The sequence below is a fragment of the Typopeltis vanoorti genome, chromosome 21 (assembly GCF_054136105.1).
Source record: "Typopeltis vanoorti isolate ZY-2024b chromosome 21, IOZ_Tvanoo_1.0, whole genome shotgun sequence".
Lineage (NCBI taxonomy): Eukaryota > Metazoa > Arthropoda > Arachnida > Uropygi > Thelyphonidae > Typopeltis > Typopeltis vanoorti.
The window spans coordinates 97,741,306-97,763,014 of record NC_143569.1 but is presented as its reverse complement, the minus strand read 5'-3'; the positions used below and the strand labels follow the sequence as shown (position 1 = coordinate 97,763,014).

The window sequence follows — 21,709 nt, the reverse complement described above, 5'->3', positions numbered from 1 at the left end:
GTCATCTGCACTTTGTCGTAAGTTTTTGAGTGTTCGTTTAACTTCCCGTGCATGTTGATGATCTCAAGGGGCTCTAGACAGTGAAGTTATTCGACAGGCAATTTGATCTGGAGTCACCAAAGGATCTTTATGAGTGATTGGGTTACTTCCACCTAACTTCTTTAATAGGCTCCATGCTTTTCTACTTGATTTTTTAAAGTGTATGTCCTCTGTAGTTCTTATCCATTTTTCTCTGCGCTCGTTATCAAGCTTCTGGAGTAATTCGTCAGCTATGTCACAGTCACCAGATTCTAAATAGACTTGGTATAGCTCTTCGCAGTCTTTATTCCAGCCAGGTATGTATTCCTTTTGGAAACCCCTTGGTATATACTTCTTCGTGCTGTTGATATGACTGCTCCAATTAATCTGTTGTAATTTTCACTCACAGGAGGTATCCATCTTACTATTTTATCCGGTTCTTGTGAAAAATCCTGCCAGTTCGCTTTTCAAAAATTCCATCTTGGTCGTGGAATAGACCGTATTATTGGTATTTGTATTCCTACTTCTACCAATATTGGGCGATGTTGGCTGTGTGGAAAATCTTCAAGAACTTGTCTTGTTGTGTTTATCGGTCGATTTTGCAAATTTTGGGTAACAAAGCAGAGGTCTGGGTTGTATTCCCTCTTCCATGCTGAAGCCTTAAAGGTTCCTTTGTCCTTTGCATCAAATATTAAGCTAAGATTGTTTTGCTCAGCCCAGTTTATTAATGTTTCACCATTTTCATCATTATTATGGTAATACCACATGGTGTGATAGCTGTTAAAATCTCCTATGTAAATAGCAGGAAATATGTGGAAATATGGGAATTACTTCAGGTGGCCATTCTACCAGGAGAGGCTTATAGATGTTAATCACTGTGAGATCTTCAATTCTGGCTATGATAGTGTGTATATTCTGATTAATATTTGCTGATATTAAGTGGGCATTCTCTATATTATTGCGTACATAAGTTGCACAGCTATGAGCTTGGTGATGTAGCTCCTAGTATATCGTACCCTGCAATTTTTCCTCTAGATTTCAATTGTTGTTCATTAGATGTGTGCATCTCTTGAATGACAGCTATGTCTATATCATTTTCTCAAAGGATTTTTGAGAGATATTGACTTTTAGAAGCTGATTCCTTCAATGTTGAGTTGGCAAATCCGGAAATTAGCACCTAGTTTTCTTTTCTTGTCTTCTCTTCTTTTCTTGTTGGATTAGAAATAAAGACCTGATCAAAGACTAGAGACCACAGATATGAGAGTTCTGAGAAAAATTAGGAGAGTGAACAGATGGTATCACTGGCAGAATCATATCTAAAATGAAGATGTTACAAAGGAACTTGACATTGTTCATTCAAGAATGTATGAGCAAAGCTAATCTAAGGTGATGCAGTCACTTAAATAGAATGGATGAGAAAAGATTAGCAAAACAGGTGATTGATGCCAAGATTGCAGGAAAGAAATCCAGATGAAGACAGAAGAATTGTCTTAGTGTACTTCTGACTGAATCATCTGATTCAGTCAGAAGTGCCTTAGAAGAACAAAATCTTAGATATCACAATATTGGAGGGCTGACAAGTAATAGACTAATTTGGGGAAAAATTGTTGATAGGAGATTAATGATAATGTGACCATAATCAGATAGTGTCTGAACATCCTTTGAGGCTACATATCAGGAAATTAATGATGATGATGATGCTTAAATTTGAAGTCAAGTCAAGCATGCTTATAGGTAATTGAAACTGTTAACATGTGCATTGATTTCCTAATTAAGTGTTATTATTATTATTATCCTAATATCCCAAGGAGGTCCCTCGTATAATATACATAGCTCATCATACCACATCTTAAACACATTCAAATTCTTTGCAGTCACCACCACTCTCCCAGGAAATGCATTCCAATCATTCACAACAACTCTCCATGCAAAACCTTCTACTTCTCACTCCACCTGCTCATACCCTCCTTATATAGTTTTCAGGGACGACCTCTTGTTCCCCAACCATTTTATGAAAAATGGTTAGGGAACAAGATCATATCACCCCTATTCTTCCAATTCACTAGACTGCAAATTGCATCATCTCGTCCTTTCTTCATATTCGACATTCCAGAGATCAGAAAATTTTTTGGTCAATCTGCTCTGGACCTTCTCCAAGATCTCTTCATCCTTTTGAAAACCAGGTAACCAAATCTGCACACAGTAGTTCCATATGTGGCCTAATCAGAGCCTTATACAATGGAACCAGAGTCTCCTTACTTCTACAAGTTAGTATCCTCAGCATCTTTCCCAGAATTCATTGTATTGTCCTCACAGTTTTGCCTACATAACTGTATTTCAAATTGCCTTACAATCAAGAAGTTTAACATCATGTTTGGTGTTGAATGCTATTGCTACACCTTCCTTTTCTTGATCATTATTGCCTGAATATAACATCCTATACTTATTGTTTATTAAGATTTCACATGTTTTTGTTTTCTTTTTGTTTCATTAATACCAATTATGTCCATGTGGTACTTTTCCAGTTTTTCTGCAAATTTGATTTCCTGTCCATTAATACTCCATATAATGATGGTTCCTATCATCTGTTCTTCTGATGTTGGATTTATAGCTCTTCTTCTAGATGGTGAGTTGGAGTTTGTTCCAGTAGATGATTTTCACTGTTCACCCTGGTTTTCTGATGAAAACAGTGGGGGCCTTGTGTAACTGGGTGATGCCCCAGTTAAACAAGAATGAAATGTCATTATGGTGTACCATCATATGTATTTGTGGTTTATGCTAACAGAGAGTATAATTTGGCTGGCTAAGTCCTAAATTGCCAGCTCATCCTCATGCATTTAGTACCCAGTGAATACCTACTAATGGAGCACACCACATGAAAGTGAGGACTGGACATTAGATCTGAAGCCCCAGTCAGATCGTCACATTCCTTAAAGGTGATGTAAAGGTTACAGTAAAAAAACAGTACAAAACAGCTCTCCATAGCATGGTCAATGATGATGAATTTATAAAATTTGGAAAGACAACAAAATTCCTACAACTCTAAATATAAAATTATATGAAAGTATAATACTACAAACAATTGGGCAATTGCTGCTAAATTCATTATTATTATTATTATTATTATATTTCAATAATATAGTTAATGGATTTTATGGGAAATATTCAAATTTTGTTGATCATGCAAGACTGGAAAGAGTGATAGTCAGTGGAAATGATAAAGAAATAGAGTATGACAGGATGACTTAATGATATCTAATATCTGGGATCTTGGGATGATTTTGGAGAGGGAGCTAAAAGTTTAGAGGACATATTGCAAAGGTAGCCAAAACAGCTAATTGTTACTAGCATGTTGAAAAACACAATGACAAGCAAGGAGTGGGAAGTTGTAGGCAGCAACCCTTCTCCTATATACAAATGAAACAATCTGAAGTGAAAAACCTACCTTTTCTATAATGGGCAAAAGGAAGGAAAAAAAAAATTGATGATGAACAAAAAATTGCTATTAGCCAAATAGAAAAAAAATAGCAATATCATCCAGCAAAATGAAACTGCAAGAAAGAAAGAATGGAACTTGAAACACTTTTCCCCCACTGCTTCTACAGATGGCCAATAAATGAGAAAGGCATGAAATACACCAGTTTTCAGTTTTCTGACCACAACTTCAAAATAACTAAAGATAAAATTATTAGTTTCAAGATTAAAAACAGTTAAAAAATTATATGTTACAAAATTAAAAACACAGAACACAAGTCAGAAGTCCTGGCAAACTTTTTCTTGAAAATTGGTAGCTATTCTACAGGAAAAAAGATATTCCATAAATGCAGTGGTCTTCTTATACAAGTAAAGTTTGTTAATTTGGTATATCAAAGAGCTTAAAGTCAGAGATCTAAGATGGATATAATTCCTTAAATTACCTCCACCCCAACACACCCACCCACACAAACATATTTCTATGTTGCCTCTCCTCAATACAAGAGGACTCTGTAGGCCACCTAAATGAGGGGGTGTGGAAATTAGTGCTAAGCATTTAAAATTGAGCTTCCTTCAAGAGACGTAATTCTACCACTTCAGGAATAAGAAGGAAATAAGTCAGAGTACGCTATAACCATTTTGGAGTTATGGCACAACAAACAGTGTTATTATCAAAGTATTAACCTTGGTATTGACCAAAGGAGTCTTCCACAACACCTAGAGGGAAGGGGAATATTTTATCCATATACTGAAAATATACCAGATAGAGCTATAATACCACGCTCACTAACATTTATGACTTAGCCATTTATGACTGTATACCACTTTTTGATATCTGTCTAGCAGCCAACTTCCATATAACCAGTGTCATATCCATCTCCATTTGTTCTAATTTGTGCAATAAAGATCTATGTGGTATTAGGTCAAATACCTTTTTAAAATCCAGCAGAATCATCATCATGTAGCCATTCATATTTTTGAATTTAGGGACACAAAACATACGTGTTGAAATGATTATTTTACTTATTATTAATAAAATATCACTTGACGTTTCGACCCCTGTATTAAGGTCATCATCAGAAGGATACATGTGTATAGGAAACCAAGCTACATGCTCTTGCACTCTATGCAGGTAAATTAAATCTACTCTGTTAGTTAATCTTTTTCTTAGTCTGACCACTAGTGATAAAAAAAATAATACTAGTAGATAAATAAATTAATAAAAAATAATAAAAAATTAAAAAATAAAATAAAGAAAGAAAGAAATAAAGTAGAAATAAACTCTGCTAAAGTCCTCCTGTACTAAGATTCTTCTGGAATTGTACAGTATATATTGTTATACTACGATTTTCTTCTGGATTTGTACAGTTCAAGTTGCTATTGAATGTTCAGGAAAAAAAAAAAACATTTCATCAAGTCTTCTTTTATTGAGATTTTTTTCTTTGTGGTTGCTATAAAGATTGCAAATGGGTCCTCCACATTCTTGGAATGGTTAGACCATCATTTTTCTTCACATTTGGTTTATGTTTGAGCATCTCACATGCTTCTTTAAATTTTCTGTTGAACCAGGTTTTGGTGCGGTGTAGGGACTTTGAACCTTTCCAATCAATTCTGTGGAATGTTTGGAGTGTGTGGTCAGAAAGGCCGGTTTTTCCAAAATGGAGGTATTAATGTGTCGTTTGTGTTCATCCTTCTTGATTGAGATGGTTCGCCTTGTTTCCCCTATGTATGGTAGGTTACATGTGCATTGTACTGTAAACCCCTGGGTGGGCTAGGTGTGGAAGAGGATCCTTGGAAGAACTGAGTAGGTGACTTAATTTTGTTGGGGATTTAAAAGTGGTTTTGATGTTGTATTTGTGTAGTGTTTTGTCTATTTTTGGAAATGCCTCTAACATATGGTATGGCAATAGCATTCTTGAAAACTTTTTTTGTTTTTAGTGGTATCTCTGTGGAGGATCTTGTGAATAGTTTTTTTACTCTATTTTTTATAAAGGTATGGTTGATGATCTCGTATTCCTGGTTTAGAGCTTGTTCATTTGAACAAATAGTTTGAGCTCTGTGTTTAAGGGTGCTTATGACTACAGCAAACCAACACACACAGGCCAGTACATACACAAAAATTCTTATTGCCACCCAACACAAAAACTAGAATCTTAGTACAGGAGGACTTTAGCAGAGTTTAATGTAGTTTTTTATTTATTTTTATTTTTTATTATTTTTTATTTATCTATTAGTATTATGTTTTTTATCACTAGAGGTCAGACTAAGAAAAAGATTAATTAACAGAGTAGATCTAATTTACCTGCATAAAGTGCAAGAGCATGTAGCTTGGTTTCCTATACACATGTATCCTTCTGATCATGACCTTAATACAGGGGTCGAAACGTCAAGTGATATTTTATTAATAATAAGTAAAATAATCATTTCAGCACGTGTGTTTTGTGTCCCTAAATTCATAAATATGAATGCTGATCACTGTGTAATTAAAAGAAAGCACCTTAAAAGAAAGAATCATGTAGCCATTTCCTCTGACATTGACACACTCTTTCAGAGTCAGTATGTCAATGCAAGGAAACTAGAATTACCAGGGTGGATGGTAACAGGGAGTGGCCTCTTGTGGGAATAGGTACTATGGAGAAGGGGAGGATACATCAGGTAATGCTGAGTCTGGTAGAGTCAGGAGAGGATAAGAATAGGTATAGAAAAAGTGACATTTTTATGTTTTATACTAATGGCATGAGTATCTGGAATAAAGGAGATGAACTGGTTGCACTGTGATAGCATCAGCATGTCTGAAGATTATTGGGTTCTCTGAGACGTGGTTGACAGAAGATGACATAATAAAAGGAATAGAAGTAATGGTACAGCATTTTTTGAAAGGATAGGAAGGGAAAACACAGTGGTGGAGACTGCTTATGATAAGTGATGACTTACGTCCTCTCAGAGTGGAGGCTTTGGAGGGCAGTGACACTAATGGTTTTAAAAGCATATGGTGTGAGGTAGAGGTGGGCAAAACAGGATGCTTAGTGGGGAGCTGCTACAAGCCAAGATGCACAAAGAGTGAGGAGCAGAAGTTGTTTAGCAGTTAAGTTTGGCAAGTGCAAGAAGAATGATTGTTATGGGAGATATTAACTATAGTTAAAAGTTTTGTCTTCTTAATTTATACTGTTATAGCAGTATAAATTGGGAAGACAAAAATGCACGTAAGTAATAAGGGAATGGAATATCTAAAATTCTTGAGGGACAAATGTCTTAGGAAACATGTAATAAAAGGAACATAAAAGGTTCAAGAGTTTTGGATTTGGTCACAGCATCAGAATAGCTGATTTTTACTGACATGGCATCTCTTCTCACAGTTGGAAAGAGTGACTATGTGGTTTTGACTTGGAAGATGAATAGACATGCAGGAGTATCAAAGAGAAGGAAATATATGTGAAATTATAAGCCAGGTGATTATAATAGTCTTAGATATCAACTTCAGGCAGTTCCATGGAAGGAGGAATTGGAAGGGCAAGATATCAGTAGTGCTTGGGAAATTGTGAAAAAATATTTGTTAGCATCAATAGTAATCTGTATTCTATGAGTGAAGAAGAGGACACAATTTGGTGTAAAGTGGATGACAAACAATATGAAACAGGAATTGCAAAAAAAAGGCCTTCCATGACCTAGTTTTCATTAAAAATAGGTCACGGAAGAGATATAAAGAGAGGGGTGGAGAGCAGATGCATGAAGAAAAGAAGACTCAGACCAGGAGAGTAACCAGTATGGTAAGGAAGGCAAAACTGGAATATGAGAAAAGATTGACCGAGATCCAAAGAAAATCCTAAGGAATTTTTTAGCTGTCTGGCCAGTAGGAGGAGAAATGATTATGGAAGAATGTTGGAAAAAACAGGAGTAGAGTGGCCCATGCAGAGGGCATAGTGGAGTAGTTCAATGAACACTTTATTGGAGAATTTCATCCTGGAGAAGTAAGTTTTAATACTATATGGATATGGCAAGTTCGAGGTTTAGAGGTGCAAGAGGAGAGCGTTTCAAATACTGAGTCCTCTGGATGTCAATAAAGCTGTGCGACAGGATGGAATTTTGGCATGGGTTTTGAGAGAAAATGTGCTAAAGAAATGATAGCTCTGTTGACCTGGCTTTTCAATGAAAGTCTTGCTATGTGAAATGTGCCCAAGGAATGGAAGGAAGATAAGATAGTGCTATTGCATAAGGGCAGTAGCACACTGGAAGTGTCAAATTATAGACCAATTTCTGTTTCATGGATTTTGCAAAGACATTTGACAGGGTGCCATGTGATAAGCTGATATTTAAGTTGCAGCACATGGGTTTAGATGTTGGGGTAGTCAACTGGATTCAAGATTGGCTATCTGATAGGTATCGGAGAGTTAAGCATGGTGGGATAATATCAAGGAGGGAGAAAGTTACAAGTAGGGTCCCATAGGGCTCAGTACTGGGACCTGTATTGTTTAACCTTTATATCAATGACACTGTCAGTGGATTGAAGAGGAATATTCAGTTGTTTGCAGATGATGTGAGGCTAGGGAGGATTATTAGTAATAGTGTAGTGTGGTAGCCCTGCAGGAGGATTTGAATAAACTAGAAAGTTGAGCAAATGAATGGGGATGTCAGTTTAATAAAGCAAAATGTAAAGTCTTGAAGTTTGGGATTGCATCATGGGAGGCAGAATACTCTGTTGGAGGAGTTCTACTGGAGGAAGTAGGGGAGACAAGATATCCAAGAGTGGTGATTGATAGAAATTTGAAAACTTCAGGGAACATATCGCAAAGGTGGTGAATGTATCCCAGAGGATTGCTACAATACTGAGAAGGATGGTGACTTGTAGAGATAAAAGAATTTTCATTCCATTGTATAAACCCTGATCAGACCACACTTGGACTATTGTTCTCAAATTTCTTCCCCAGGATTTGAAGAGAATAAATTAACTGTAAAAACAGTACAGAAGCATATAACAAAGATGATTTCAGGACTATGCAATGTTGGTTATGAAGATTGGCTGAGTGAATGTGGACAGCAGAGTTTGGTAGATACGAAAAGGAGAAGTGATATGATTAAGACTTTTAAACTGTTGAGAGGTACTTACAAGATTGACACTGGGGAGTTCTTTTGCTTGGTGAAACAGGGGGAAGGAGTGAGGACAAGGGCCATCCATAGTAGTTATGAAAGGAAGCTGTGAACAAGGGGATGAGGAGGGTGGTGGAATACATTGCCTGATAGAATGGTGAGAACATGTACAGTCAAAATTCAAGGAGTAGTGTGATAGATGTGTTTTCTAGAAAGGACCTTGCATGATGAGTCTTTTGACTCCATGGAGACCTGAATCATAATAATAATACTATTAAAATCAAAATAAAGGCATTACCAACCCTTCACAGAGACATGTTGCCCCTCCTGTACTTTTACCACCATGCCTGAGATATTGATTTGTCTATAATTTGCTATTGCAGTCTTGGAGCTTCCCTTATGCAAGTTAATTATTTTGGAACTCTACCAAAGCTGATACTTAAATTAAAGAGGCTTGTTAGAGGTATTGCCATTTCTCTTTCACATTCCAGCAAACCAAAAGCTGATATCTCACCTAATTGCACAGTTCGCACAGCTATATTTATATTGAGATTCTACAATATCCTAAGAACCTCCATTACATCCACCTCTGTTCCCAGGTTAGTATGTGTCACATATGTTAAAGCAGTAACCCTGACTAGGATGATATACCCTTACAATGTAGTTACTCAGTAACTCGACTATTTTATCTGCTTCTGTTACCTCATGACCATCATCACTCATTAAGGTTAATCTGCAATAGTCATTGTTTTTGTTACTTGCCACATAATGAAAGAACTCTTTGGAATTTTCTTTGGCCTGCCTTGGCTAGTTCTCATAATCTGATTTTGCCTTCCTTGTCATGCTGGTCACCTTTCATGCCTGGGCCTTGTACTGTTGATGAGTTTTTTGAAGATGTTTTCTTCATATAACTCTCCTAATTAGATATACAGTTTAATCTTGCTTCTGCTAGATGCCTTTAACCATCTTCCATATAATACTAACATCTTTCCCTTGCAGTGTTTTATGCCATGGCACAGATTAAGCTTCCTCTTAAGTTTGTCATAATAATCTATCTTGTAGATTCACATATATTCTATCAAGAATTTTCTATCTTGATATTCTATTCTTCTATTCTCTAAAATCATATTCTTCTAAGTCAAGACCACATGTCATGTTTGCCAATCAGAGCAAAGTGGCCAGCTTTGTTATGAATAGCTCTTCTGATCCTATGACCAGGTCCAATACTCTCACATCCCTAGTCCCCTCCATCACATGCTGCCTGCAAACTTTGTGATACAAATGATGCTGCTAACTTGGAGAGAAATTTTTCCGTAATGCCATACCATATAACTACCTGGACGATGGACGGGGAACAGAATTCTATTTGAAATATGAGATTTGTCTCCTCTTTCTTGTGGCACTCTTAACAGTTTCCTGTCCAGTGGAAATGTGCCAACTGAATTCATGGAGTGCCATAGTGCTCATTTCTAAAGTCCTCATCTGTTATCATCTTGTCCACACACAATACTAATGTACTATAGGTCTTGTGCCCTTTCATCTGTGTATCAGATATTAAAAAAAAAAAAAATAGTCAACAGGGAGCTCTCCCTAAGAAGAGCTGGAGACCCATCAATCTCTCTCTCTAGGTCTTGTGATAGCAATGTGGTTAAAGTTGGGGATTATGCCATCCAGACATTAAAGTATATGGTATACTAGGCCATGCAAGGGAATTTAATTTATTCATCATATGAGTGCTTGTCTGGTAAATATTAAAAAGTATTCAATGACATCACTCTTTCAGTAGATTTAAACTGAGGTACTTTTGACAGTGTCCATCATTTCTTTCTATTTTACATCCTTCAAAAAGTTGGGAAGCAGAAGCCTTTCTTTCTCTATCATCCAAGGAGACTAGCTACAACAACAGCTTACACCATCTTCTTGATTATCAGGATGTTATCAGATTAACTCTAATAACATCCAAAAAAAAAAAGGGATGAGATACAGATGTCTTCTCAGTCTCCTTTTTTTGCATCTGGAACCATTTCTTCAGGAAATCAATAAGTGCTAAAAGGGGAATTTCAATTATAGACCAATCTGCTTGTCTGGAGCGTGGTCAAGGTGTTAGAGAGACTAGTAAGGTCAGAACTGGGTTGGCAACATCATAATTCTCTTTGATGGACAGTATGGATTTGCTAAATAAAGATCGTGTTTTAGTAATCTGCTTACTTATTATAAAAAGATGACAAATGAATTAGACAAGTGGGGGGTGTCCATACACAGTATTATATATTTGCCTTTGACAGTTTGCCACATGACAAGCTGGTAATTAAACTGCAAGATGGAGTTAGATAGTAGATTAGTGCACTAGATTGGACACTGGCTGTCTGATAGGTATCAGCAAGTTATGTATGAAGGAGTGATATCCCAGAAGAAGCAAGTCACTAGTAGTGTGCCCCAAGGGTGTATTTTGGACTGGGTGTTGCTATTTAAGTTGTATTTAAATGACATTAGAAATGGCTTAAATGGCGATATAGAGTTATTTACAAATGATGCAAAGTTGGGAAGAACCTATGAAAAGAAACGCAGATGTCATTGCAGGTGAACTGAAATAGACCGAATGAAGGGATAAATGAGTGGGCTACTAGTTCAAAGTAGTTAAGTATGAGATTTTAAAGTTTGAGAAGTACACAACAGTATAAGAATGGTGGGGATATCAGGTGAGTTGGAGGAAATGAAGGATCTGGGGATGTTGATGGATAAGGGCCTGAAATTTTGGGAACATTTAACTAAAATTGTGAGGACAGCACAGCTCACTATGACAAATGATATGGAGAACACTGATACACTTAGAAGTAAGGATATTATAATTCCATTATATAAATCTTTGATCATTCTGCATACGAATTACAATGTGTAGATTGAGTTGACTGGATTTCAAAAGGATGAAGTTGGAGAGGATTCAGAGATGATTAAGTCAGTTTTGGGTCTCTAAATGGTGAGGATGAGGACAGATTTTGAGAAAGAAAACTGCAGAGCCTAGTTAATAGAAGACGAAAGAGGGGATATGATTGAGACATATAAGTTGTTGAGAGATTGTTACCAGATTAATATGGATGAGAATTTTTATAAAATGTGTGGAGATAGGGGGAGAATGAGAGGCCATCCCTGTATTTTTTATTTTATTTTTTTTGTGGATTTTTTTTCGGATGGAATGTGGTGGGCGATTGAAAAATGCACTCCTGAAAGTGTGGTAAGTTACAGATAGTTAATGCATTCAAGTCATGGTATGATGAGTTTGACTCCCTGGAGATCTTGTGATAATAATAATAATAAAAAAAAATAATAATAATCAGAAGGCAAATCTGTTTCCCCACCACTGAACTCACACTGAACTCAGTTTACAAACCCATGTGGGTTGTAACACTTTCACAAGTTTTACATTATCAATAAACAACTTGATATTACCCTTCAATATCAATAACGCACAAATTAAATAACAATGGCTCAAGTACAGAGCCCTGTGGAACACCACTGTTCATCTACTTTCTCTTGGATTATACTCTTTGATATCTAACTAACAAATGGAAAACTTTTGCGGATAGGAGAGTAACCTATATCAACTCTAGAATTCTGTATAGATGAAGCCCTTCGGTCAGAAAGACCTGGGTTAAATTGCCATCGGTGATGTGAGGAATCTTTATCTGGTCTCTATTGATGAAAGTTGAGTTAGCCAGTCTCCTACGAAGGTGGGGGGGAACACCCAGAAACTTGGGTTTTTCATCCCTCAGAGCAGGCAAACCGACTCCGTGAACACACACACACACACACACATACATGGATCTACAGTCATAAATACTTAACTCCCCATGAGAGGGGCTCAACTTTCCCCAATAGGGATTGGGGAGGAAACTCCATATGAATAAATAAATGAAAGATTTTGTAATATATGTATAAAGACAGGATGGAATCAACAATAAGTATTGCATTTTATTTATTTTATATATATATTTTTTTTTGTATGGAGGACTGCTAATAATAGTTATAATAATAATATATGTATACGTACCAAAATAAACCTTGTTCATTATAATTAGACCATATCAATTTGCCATTAAAAGATAATGATTCCTCTTTTCCTTTTACTGGAAAAGACAGCAACATATCAACAGATAACGGATGGCTTTTTTGGTCTATATTTTGGGCGTCATTAGTAAGTAGAGTGAGTGCTTCTTTAGGAAGAGGAAGATTTTCTTCACTTTCTGTGGTTAGTCGAATTTTTGAATGAATCTTCCATTCTTTTTCATCAAAACTGCCACTATTCTGGGAATCCCACCACCCAATCTAAAACACATATACAAATAAGTAAATTGTTTCAACTATTAAAACAATTTATATTAACAATTATAAAACAATTATTTCTATACAGGAAACCTCACTTAACACGATTAATTAATCCATCAATTAATGCACACTAAGTGAAATCACATTAAGTGAATATAATAAACAATAGGAATAATTATAATTCGTCCATTAGCGTAAATTTTAAAAAAATATAATATAAGCTATATTAGAGGATACAATAATCAAAATTAAAAACCAATTCCTTAAATTTTTATTTTAATGTCTAAACATTTGATTGAACTACTTTTCTACAAAAAAAAAAAAAAAAAAAACTAAGTAAAGACATATGAATAGTGCTTGACTTTTTATCTCGTCATGCAATTTGCGATAGTTGGCTAGTATGGAGGGCGTGTGGTTTGCCACGGGAAGCGAGTCACTACTGCAATGAGGTGAACGTGATGAAACATTTTTTTTTTGCGAGGGTTACTCGAAACTTTTCAATTTCTTTTTTTCACAAAGTAAAATCAGGGGTGTGAGTTATATGCGAGGACCAGTTATATTCCAGTAAATACGGTAAGTTATTTTTAAAGCTATGTGAAATGTATTATCAATATTCAGGATTATGAAGTGTTGTCTGCACGTGATTAGATCTCAACTACATTAATTTCAACTCAGTTAATAGTGATAGATAAGGGTGAAACTGATGTATTGAAGTAAACAAACGAAAAAAATAAACACATTCCTTGAGTGTCTCTAAAATTTTCTAATATTGTAAAAAGTATGTACATATTTAACTTTTTGTTAATTCATGGGATAAAAATATTTAATATTATTTACTTATTCAAAAGGCAAAGCCTAACCCATAATGTCCATGCCAAGAAAGTATCCCTCTGGGTGTCAAAAAAGAAAATCAGCAGAAAAGAAAAAAGAAGAAAAGCAAAATCTCAAAAAGTCACAAGTAGATTTGTTTTCATGGCTACAAAATAAATCTGACAACGAAATTGCTACAACTTCAGCAGTTGCGATTCAAACTTCAACTGAAAAAGTAACCTCCAAACAAGCTACACAACTTTTCAACAAAAATGTAGAAACTGTGGGATTCGTCAAAAAATACACGTCTGATTATACAAACGTTTTGGATAGAGCAAATAACGATGAAAACAATAATAACGATGGTGATTAAGTGAATATAAATGATCCAGGTTTGTGGCTAAATATTAACTGATAAATTTTGATTATTTTGTGTTAAAACCAGACCTAAACAACATTATCAAGACACACTCGTTAAGAATTTTGAAGGTAGATCATTTCTACGTCGTACTATTTAAAAAAATGCCAAATGGTGAAATTCAGCTTCGCAGCTGGTTAGTTTACTCAAAAGCTCAAGACTCAGTATTTTGCTTTTGTTGTGTATTATTTTCCAAAAGAAGAGGAAAAGATCAATCAACACAATTTATACATGGCTTTAATAAATGGAGAAAACTGTCATCTGTAATTTGAGATCATGAGCTTTCTATTGGTCACTTTAATTCTTTTATTACTTGGAAAGAATTATTAAAAAGGCTTAATTTATGTTCGACTGTTGACAGAATAAATCAAATTCATATAAATAAAGAAACGGAACGTCTAAAATTACTATTCCAAAGAATTATAGATGTAATTCTATTTTTAGCAAGTAATAATGTCATTTCGAGGATCCCATGAAATAATAGGAACGCTGAATAATGGAAATTTTTTAAGTTTAATAGAATTATTAAGTAAATATGATCCTGTGCTAATGGATCATGTAAACAGAATTGAAAATAAGAAAAAAAGAATTGTGTATCATTTGGTGCATAGATTTCAAGAGGAAATTATTGCTGCATCAGGTAATGAAGTCCTTAATAAAATTAAAGACGATATAAAAGCAGTACATTACAGTATCAAAATGGATATGTAAATTTTGTAGACAAAAAATTAATTATAAATGAGTCATTTATAGGATTTATTGAACTGGTGAAGGACTAGCAAATTCACTTTTAAAAAGAATAGGTGAGCCTGATTTAGATATTATGAATTGTAGAGGGCAAGCATACGATAACGGTAGCGATATGAAGGGAACATATAAAGGCATACAATCTAGAATAATTAGTTTAAACCCTCATGCAATTTATGTACCTTGCTTATCACATTCTTTTAATTTGATAATTTGTGATGCTGCTTCCAGTAGTATATATTGTAAAAAAATTTTCGGAATATTGCAACGTTTATACTGCGTATTTTCTGCATCTACAAAAAGGTGGGAAATTATACAAAAGCATTTAAATATTACGCTTAAACCATTATGTGATACTCCATGTGAAGCCAAAGTAGACGCAGTCAAAGCAGTGTATACACAGCTTGAACAAACTTATAATGCCTTAGAAGAATTTATTGGTGCAATTAACGATAAAACAGCAGTATCCGAAGCTAAGAGTCAACTGGATTCATTACAAGAAATGCCATTTATTTTAAGCTTATCGGTGTGGTAGATAGCATGAAACTTCAACATTTCCGAAGACTTCCCTGAAAAAAGAATTAGAAAAAGAAAAAGATTATTTTCCGAACTAGCAGAAGATGAAGTTTTACTAAACCTGGTAGAGGAATTCAGATGTCACATTTTCAATTGTTCAAGTTGTGATTGATACCGTTATTGTACAAATAGATGAGAGATTTAAAAATATACCCAATGTTATTTGTTATTTTTTAAATTAATCTCTGATATATATAAACATTAGGAAAAAATGAACTAGAACTCTTCGGGAGGATGAGATCACATGCTGTTTACTATATTAACGGAACTGAACTGTATGAAGTTGATGAGACAAGAGACTTGGGAGTTATTGTGGACAGAGAACTTAAGTTTAAAGGGCATATTGCAAAGATTGCCAAAACATCACATCAAATTACATGGTTGATGAGGAACACACTAACAAGCAGGGATAGGGAGGTTATTGTTCCACTCTATAAGGCATTAATAAGGCTGCATTGGGATTATTGTGCACAGATCTGGTCGCCTAGATTTCTTGGTGATGGAGAAATGGTGGAGAGGATTCAGAGGCGGGTTACAAAGATTGTTGCAGGTCTGTGGGATGTTCCCTATGAGGATAGATTGGTGATCTGTGGGCTCCAAAAACTAGCTGATAGACATAGGAGAGGAGATATGATAGAGGCATTTAAATTGTTAAAGGGATTTTATAGGATTGATACTGATGATATTTTTAAGACCAGTGCAAGTAAGAGAACGAGGGGCCATCCCTGGAGATTGTGTAAGAGTGTGGTTAACAAGGGTGTTAGGACTAGATTTTTTAGTTGGAGGGTTTTGAATGAGTGGAATGCTTTGCCAGAGGTGATTGTGAATGCTTCAACTGTGAATGAATTTAAGGAGAAGTATGACAGGTATTGTGTAAATAATGGTTAGTGTGTCAATGTCGGGTCTCCTGCGATGAGTCTTTTGACTCCATGGAGACACCGTTACAATAATAATAATAATAATAATAATAATAAAAACCGCTCAAGGAATTTTGTAAAATATTATAGTAAAGATGTAAATGAAGACTTAATCCAGGAAATTAATTTGTTACGAGAATTGATCTCGGACCAAAAAATGTAAATAACGCGCAAGACATATTGCAATATATATTAAATAATAGTTATAATGAACTATTTCCAAATGTGCTAACTGTATTGAAAATTTTCTTTACGTTACCAGTTATTATAGCAAGTGCAGAGCATTCTTTCAGCAAATTAAAATTGATAAAGAATTATCTTTGGTCAAGTATGTGCGAAGAACGCTTAAAGGCACTTGCTATATTAAGCATCGAAAACGAAATTGCCAAAAATTGTAATTTTTCGGAAATGATTAATGACATAGCAAAAAAAAAGCGCATATTTAAATAAATGCATATTAAGCAATATACGTGTTAGTAAAACTAGGCCCCTAAATAGTAAACCTATTTATTTTTTTATGTCCTTAAATTAATTTTTTTTTTTATTATTTAAACAATAATTAATTGTAAATAGTTTTTGTGCGCTAGTTGGTGAGCCAGGTTACTTTTGTGTTAAATATTTATTTTAATTATTTAATACTTTTGTTTTGTGTTCAGTAAATGTTATGTTAACCTCTCATATTTCAAATGTGGTTTTTTTTTTTGTTTTTCTGTGCCAAACTCATTTGCAGGTAAGAGGTTTTACAATACTACTACTAATAATAATAATAGGAATAATAATAATAATACGTTTATTTCAAATCCTTTAATTTTTACCTTTGAAAAAAATTTTAGGGCCCCAAAAGATTTCTTGCACCTGGGGCCCCTTTATAGAGAAGGCCGGCCCTATCAGGGGTTGAATATAATAAAGCCTTACAGATATCTAAATTAAAGCAAAATGAATGAAAAGTGATTGAGCAAGAGAACAGAGTTTGCAAGTATGCTTGCAATGATAGCTTTGAGTCAACTGCCGAGTGTTGCCAGTCATCGCCCACAGTACTGCTACATTCACAAGTGCTGCTGCTGGCTGCAGACCGACAACACATAACATAAAATTTCGCATAACATAAAAAAAATCCCATCAACTGATTAATCACTTGCTTAAAGCAGGAAGTAGTACCATTTCACTGAATCGTGCTATCTGATTAACACGTATATCAAATTCGCGTTAAGCGAGGTTTTCCTGTATTATCAAACAATATATTCAGAAAAACAACTGCATAAGTTTTTACCTGTGTTAGGGAAGAAGTTATCAATTATAGACCAGTCTATAACAGCAGACATAGCATTTATTATGATGATCAGCATAGGTAGGTCTTGTTTTAGCAATTTACTTGAATTTTATTAATTATTATTATTAAGAGAGACCTCCAGGGACTCATTAAGAGAGGCTACATACTACACGCAGCTATTATATTTGTTCTTGAATTCATTCACACTGCACACACAACATCTAATAACAATGTGTTCCAATCATGCACCACAATGAGAGAAAAATCTAGCATTCACTCCCCTCCTTATCAGCATTCATTCTCAGCTTCCAAGGATGTCCACTTATCCTTATCCCTACATAAAAAGAAAAATTCCATCACCTGAAATCCTGTATGACCCTTTCAGAGGTTTGTAAGTTTCAATCATATCACCCATCATTCTCCTGTTTTGCTAGTGTCTCAGACGTCTATAAATTCTCAATCTGTCTTAATAATAAAAAGTATTCCAAAATCCTGGAATGATTTTTGACACTCTCTTTTGCACTCTCTCCACTGTATCAGAATCACAACAGAAACCCAGAGATCAGATCTGCACACAGTAATCTAAGTGAAGTCTTCTCAAGGCCTTGTAAAGAGGAAAAATGACATCCTAGTCTTTACATGCGAAAGCTGGTTTCAGCATTGCAATTATCTTTTGAGTTGTATTTGCAATCTTGCATGGTCCATGAACTTCAATTTACTATCTCTTAACACTCCAAAATTCCTAGGCTGATCAGTTTCTTCTGTCATAATCCGAACAATATAATACGACATCAGATATCTAATCACACTAAAGTTCTTGACTTTAACTTTACTGACATCCATTTTCCCATGCACAGAATTCCAGCTTATTCAAATCATTCTGCAAGTACTGCCTATCAGCAGCATTCCTAATTATTATTATTATTATTATTCAGGCCTCCATGGAGTCAAAAGACTTATCATGGGAGGTCCTTCCTAAGAACATAAAGTCTGTCAAGACTCATCGAGGGGAGGTCTCCCCTAAGAAACACAAAGTCTATCATACCACTCCTTAAACTCATTGACCGTTCTCGCTCCCACCACTCCATCAGGCAATGCATTCCACGGTTCAACCACCCTCCACACAAAGAAACCACTCCTTACCCTCTTGCTCACAGTTTCCTTTCGTAATTTCCAGGGATAGCCTCTTGTAATCACTTCTTCCCGTAGTTCAACCAAGCGAAAGAACTCTCCAGTGTCAACCCTGTAAGCACCTCTCAACAGTTTAAAAGTCTCAATCATATCACCTCTCCTTCTTCTATCCACTAAACTCTGCAGTCCACATTCCCTCAGCCGATCTGCATAACTATGCTTGTACAGTCTTGAAACCATCTTTGTCATCCGTCTTTGTATCCTTTCCACAGTTAATTTATCCCCTTCAAATACTGGGGACCAAATCTGAGAACAATAGTCAAAGTGTGGTCTGATCAGAGACTAATACAACGGAATGATAACCCTCTTATCTCTGCAGGTCAGTGTCCTTCTCATAATTGCAGCAATCCTCTGTGTTACCTTCACCACCTTTGCAATATGACCCCTAAACTTCAGGTTTCTATCAATCATCAACCCCAGATCTCTTGTTTCCCCTACTTCCTCAAGTATAACTCCTCCCATAGAGTATGCAGCATCCCATCGATGTTTCCTAAACCTCAAGACCTTACATTTTGCTGCATTAAATCGAAACCCCCATTCATTTGCCCATCTATCTAGCTTATTCAAATCCTCTTGCAGGGCTGCCACATCTGCACTATTACTAATAATTCTTCCCAGCTTTCCCTCATTAGAGCAGTTACATAACATTGTCACTCTTATACTGATATTCTCATCGTTATTCCCTTTATAATTTAGCTTCCCTGACTGTGTTAAGTATCAGAAAAACTAAATTATAATAAACTAATAAATAATAAATAAATATTATATAATAAATAAAATAAATAAATAAAATGAAAAATCAAATTTATAATTTCAAAATAATTTTTATTTTTCAACATAATCTCCCTTAAGACTAATACATTTATTCCAGCACAATTATCCAGTCCCTATAGTGGTTCTTAGTAAAATGTGCAAAATAGCCCTCTACAGCTGCAATCACCTCTTGATTCGAAGAAAAATGCTGACCAGCAAGAAATAGTTTTAGTTTTGGGAAGAGATAGAAGTCAGAGGGAGCCAAATCTGGGGAATAGGGTGGATATTCCAACAATTCATAGTGCAGATCTTTTCAATGTTGCCAAAACACCTTTGTGGGCAGATGCTGTCCTGATAAAAATGATTTTTTTTTTCTTCTACAAACTGGGTCTTTTCTGACGAATTTTTCATCTAGTCTGGTTAAAAGATCGAAATAATATTCCTCAGTTATTGTTTTATCCTTTTCAAGATAATTAATAAACAAAACACCGATGCCATCACCTTTCCTGCTGATGGAACTGACATTGTCTTCTTTGGCACAGAACAACCAACTTCTGTCCACTGTTTTGACTACTATTTGGATTCTGGTGTGTAATGGTGAATCCAAGTCTCATCTATATTAATAAATCGATGCACAAAATCAGTTTTATTCTTGCTAAAACATTCCAAGAAATTTTCATGCAAGTGGATTTTTGATCTGCTGTGAGAAAGCAGATCAAAATATATCCTCCACGTTCTTTTGAAATGCCTACAGTCTCAGCAATTTCATGCCCTTTGACTCGCGGTTGTCCAATGCCATATCATGCACTTGATCAATGATTTCTGGTGTTGTTACACTCTTTGTACGTCCTTCATGTGGATCATCTTCATGGCTGGTACAGCCACATTTAAACTCGGCAGCCAATTTCTTAATTGTCAAAAAGAGTGCCCATAAACTTTTATGAACTTTGAATGAATTTTTTGGCATTAAACCTTCTTCTACAAAGAATTTCTATAATTGCATGATACTCAATTTTATCCATTTCAAGGAATTCAGACAACATTTTTGATTACAGCTGTATAAAACAAACACTACTTTATAGAATTTTATCCTTTATCCAAGTGTAAGCAAACAAAGTTTGTATCTGAAGTACTTTCAGGACTGGGGCAACTTGTGGAAAAGGTGGTATAAGTTCTCATCACTTGCTTAGTATCCCATAATACAAAGCACATCTCCTTGCAGACATGTATAATAGTATGCAATAAGGAAAAGGTCACTTTTCCTTAATGCATACAGGTCGAAACTGATGAGACCTCAATAAAGGTCGAAACACAGACTGGTTTCGACCTTTATTGAGGTCTCATCAGTGGGAGCCAGACCCAGAGGTGGTGATACTAAGGTGGAATTAATGAAGTAGCCATATTTCCATATACGAGTTGCCAAAAGGTGTCACACCTTATTATTAAAATTCTCTGGATTAGAGATAAGTTTATGGAAGTTTTTTAACTTGGCTATGGCACCAATTATATATTTGGTTTTATCCTTTATCCAAGTGTAAGCAAACAAAGTTTGCACTTGAAGTAGTTTCAGGACTGGAGCAACTCTGGGTCACCACCTCTGAGTCTGGCTCCCCTGATGAGGTCTCAATAAAGGTCGAAATCGGTCTGGGTAGTGACCCTTCCCTTAATGCATAGCATTATACATTATTATTATTATTATTATTATCCAGGCTTCCATGGAATCAAAAGACTCATCGGGGGAGGTCATTTTTAGGAAATACAAAGTCTATCATACCACTCCTTGAACCCATTAACCATCCCCACTCCAACCACTCTCTCAGGCAATGCATTCCAAGGTTCAACCACCCTCCATGCAAAGAAACCACTCCTCACCCTCTTATGCACAGCCTCCTTGCGTAACTTCCAGGAATGGTCCCTTGTCATCGCTCCTTCCCGTTGTTCCACCAAGTGAAAGAACTCTCCCATGTCTACCCTGTAACTGCCTCTCTCAACAGTTTAAAAGTCTCGATCATATCACCTCTCCTTCTTCTTTCCACCAAACTCTGCAGTCCACATTCCATCAGTCGATATCCTCATAACTCATATTGTACAGTCCTGAAACCATCTTTGTTATCCTTTCTTTTAGGC

General features: G+C 35.5%; 1 protein-coding gene across 1 annotated transcript in view; it reads right to left on the bottom strand.

The window, feature by feature from the left end:
• Nucleotides 1–21,709, bottom strand: part of LOC150095133 (uncharacterized) — a 489,238-nt gene that overhangs the window by 270,386 nt on the left and 197,143 nt on the right. The window contains exon 8 of the mRNA XM_090410959.1: nucleotides 12,626–12,900. Within this exon, the coding sequence (XP_090267085.1) occupies nucleotides 12,626–12,900 (275 nt within the window). The remainder of the gene's footprint in view (nucleotides 1–12,625; nucleotides 12,901–21,709) is intronic.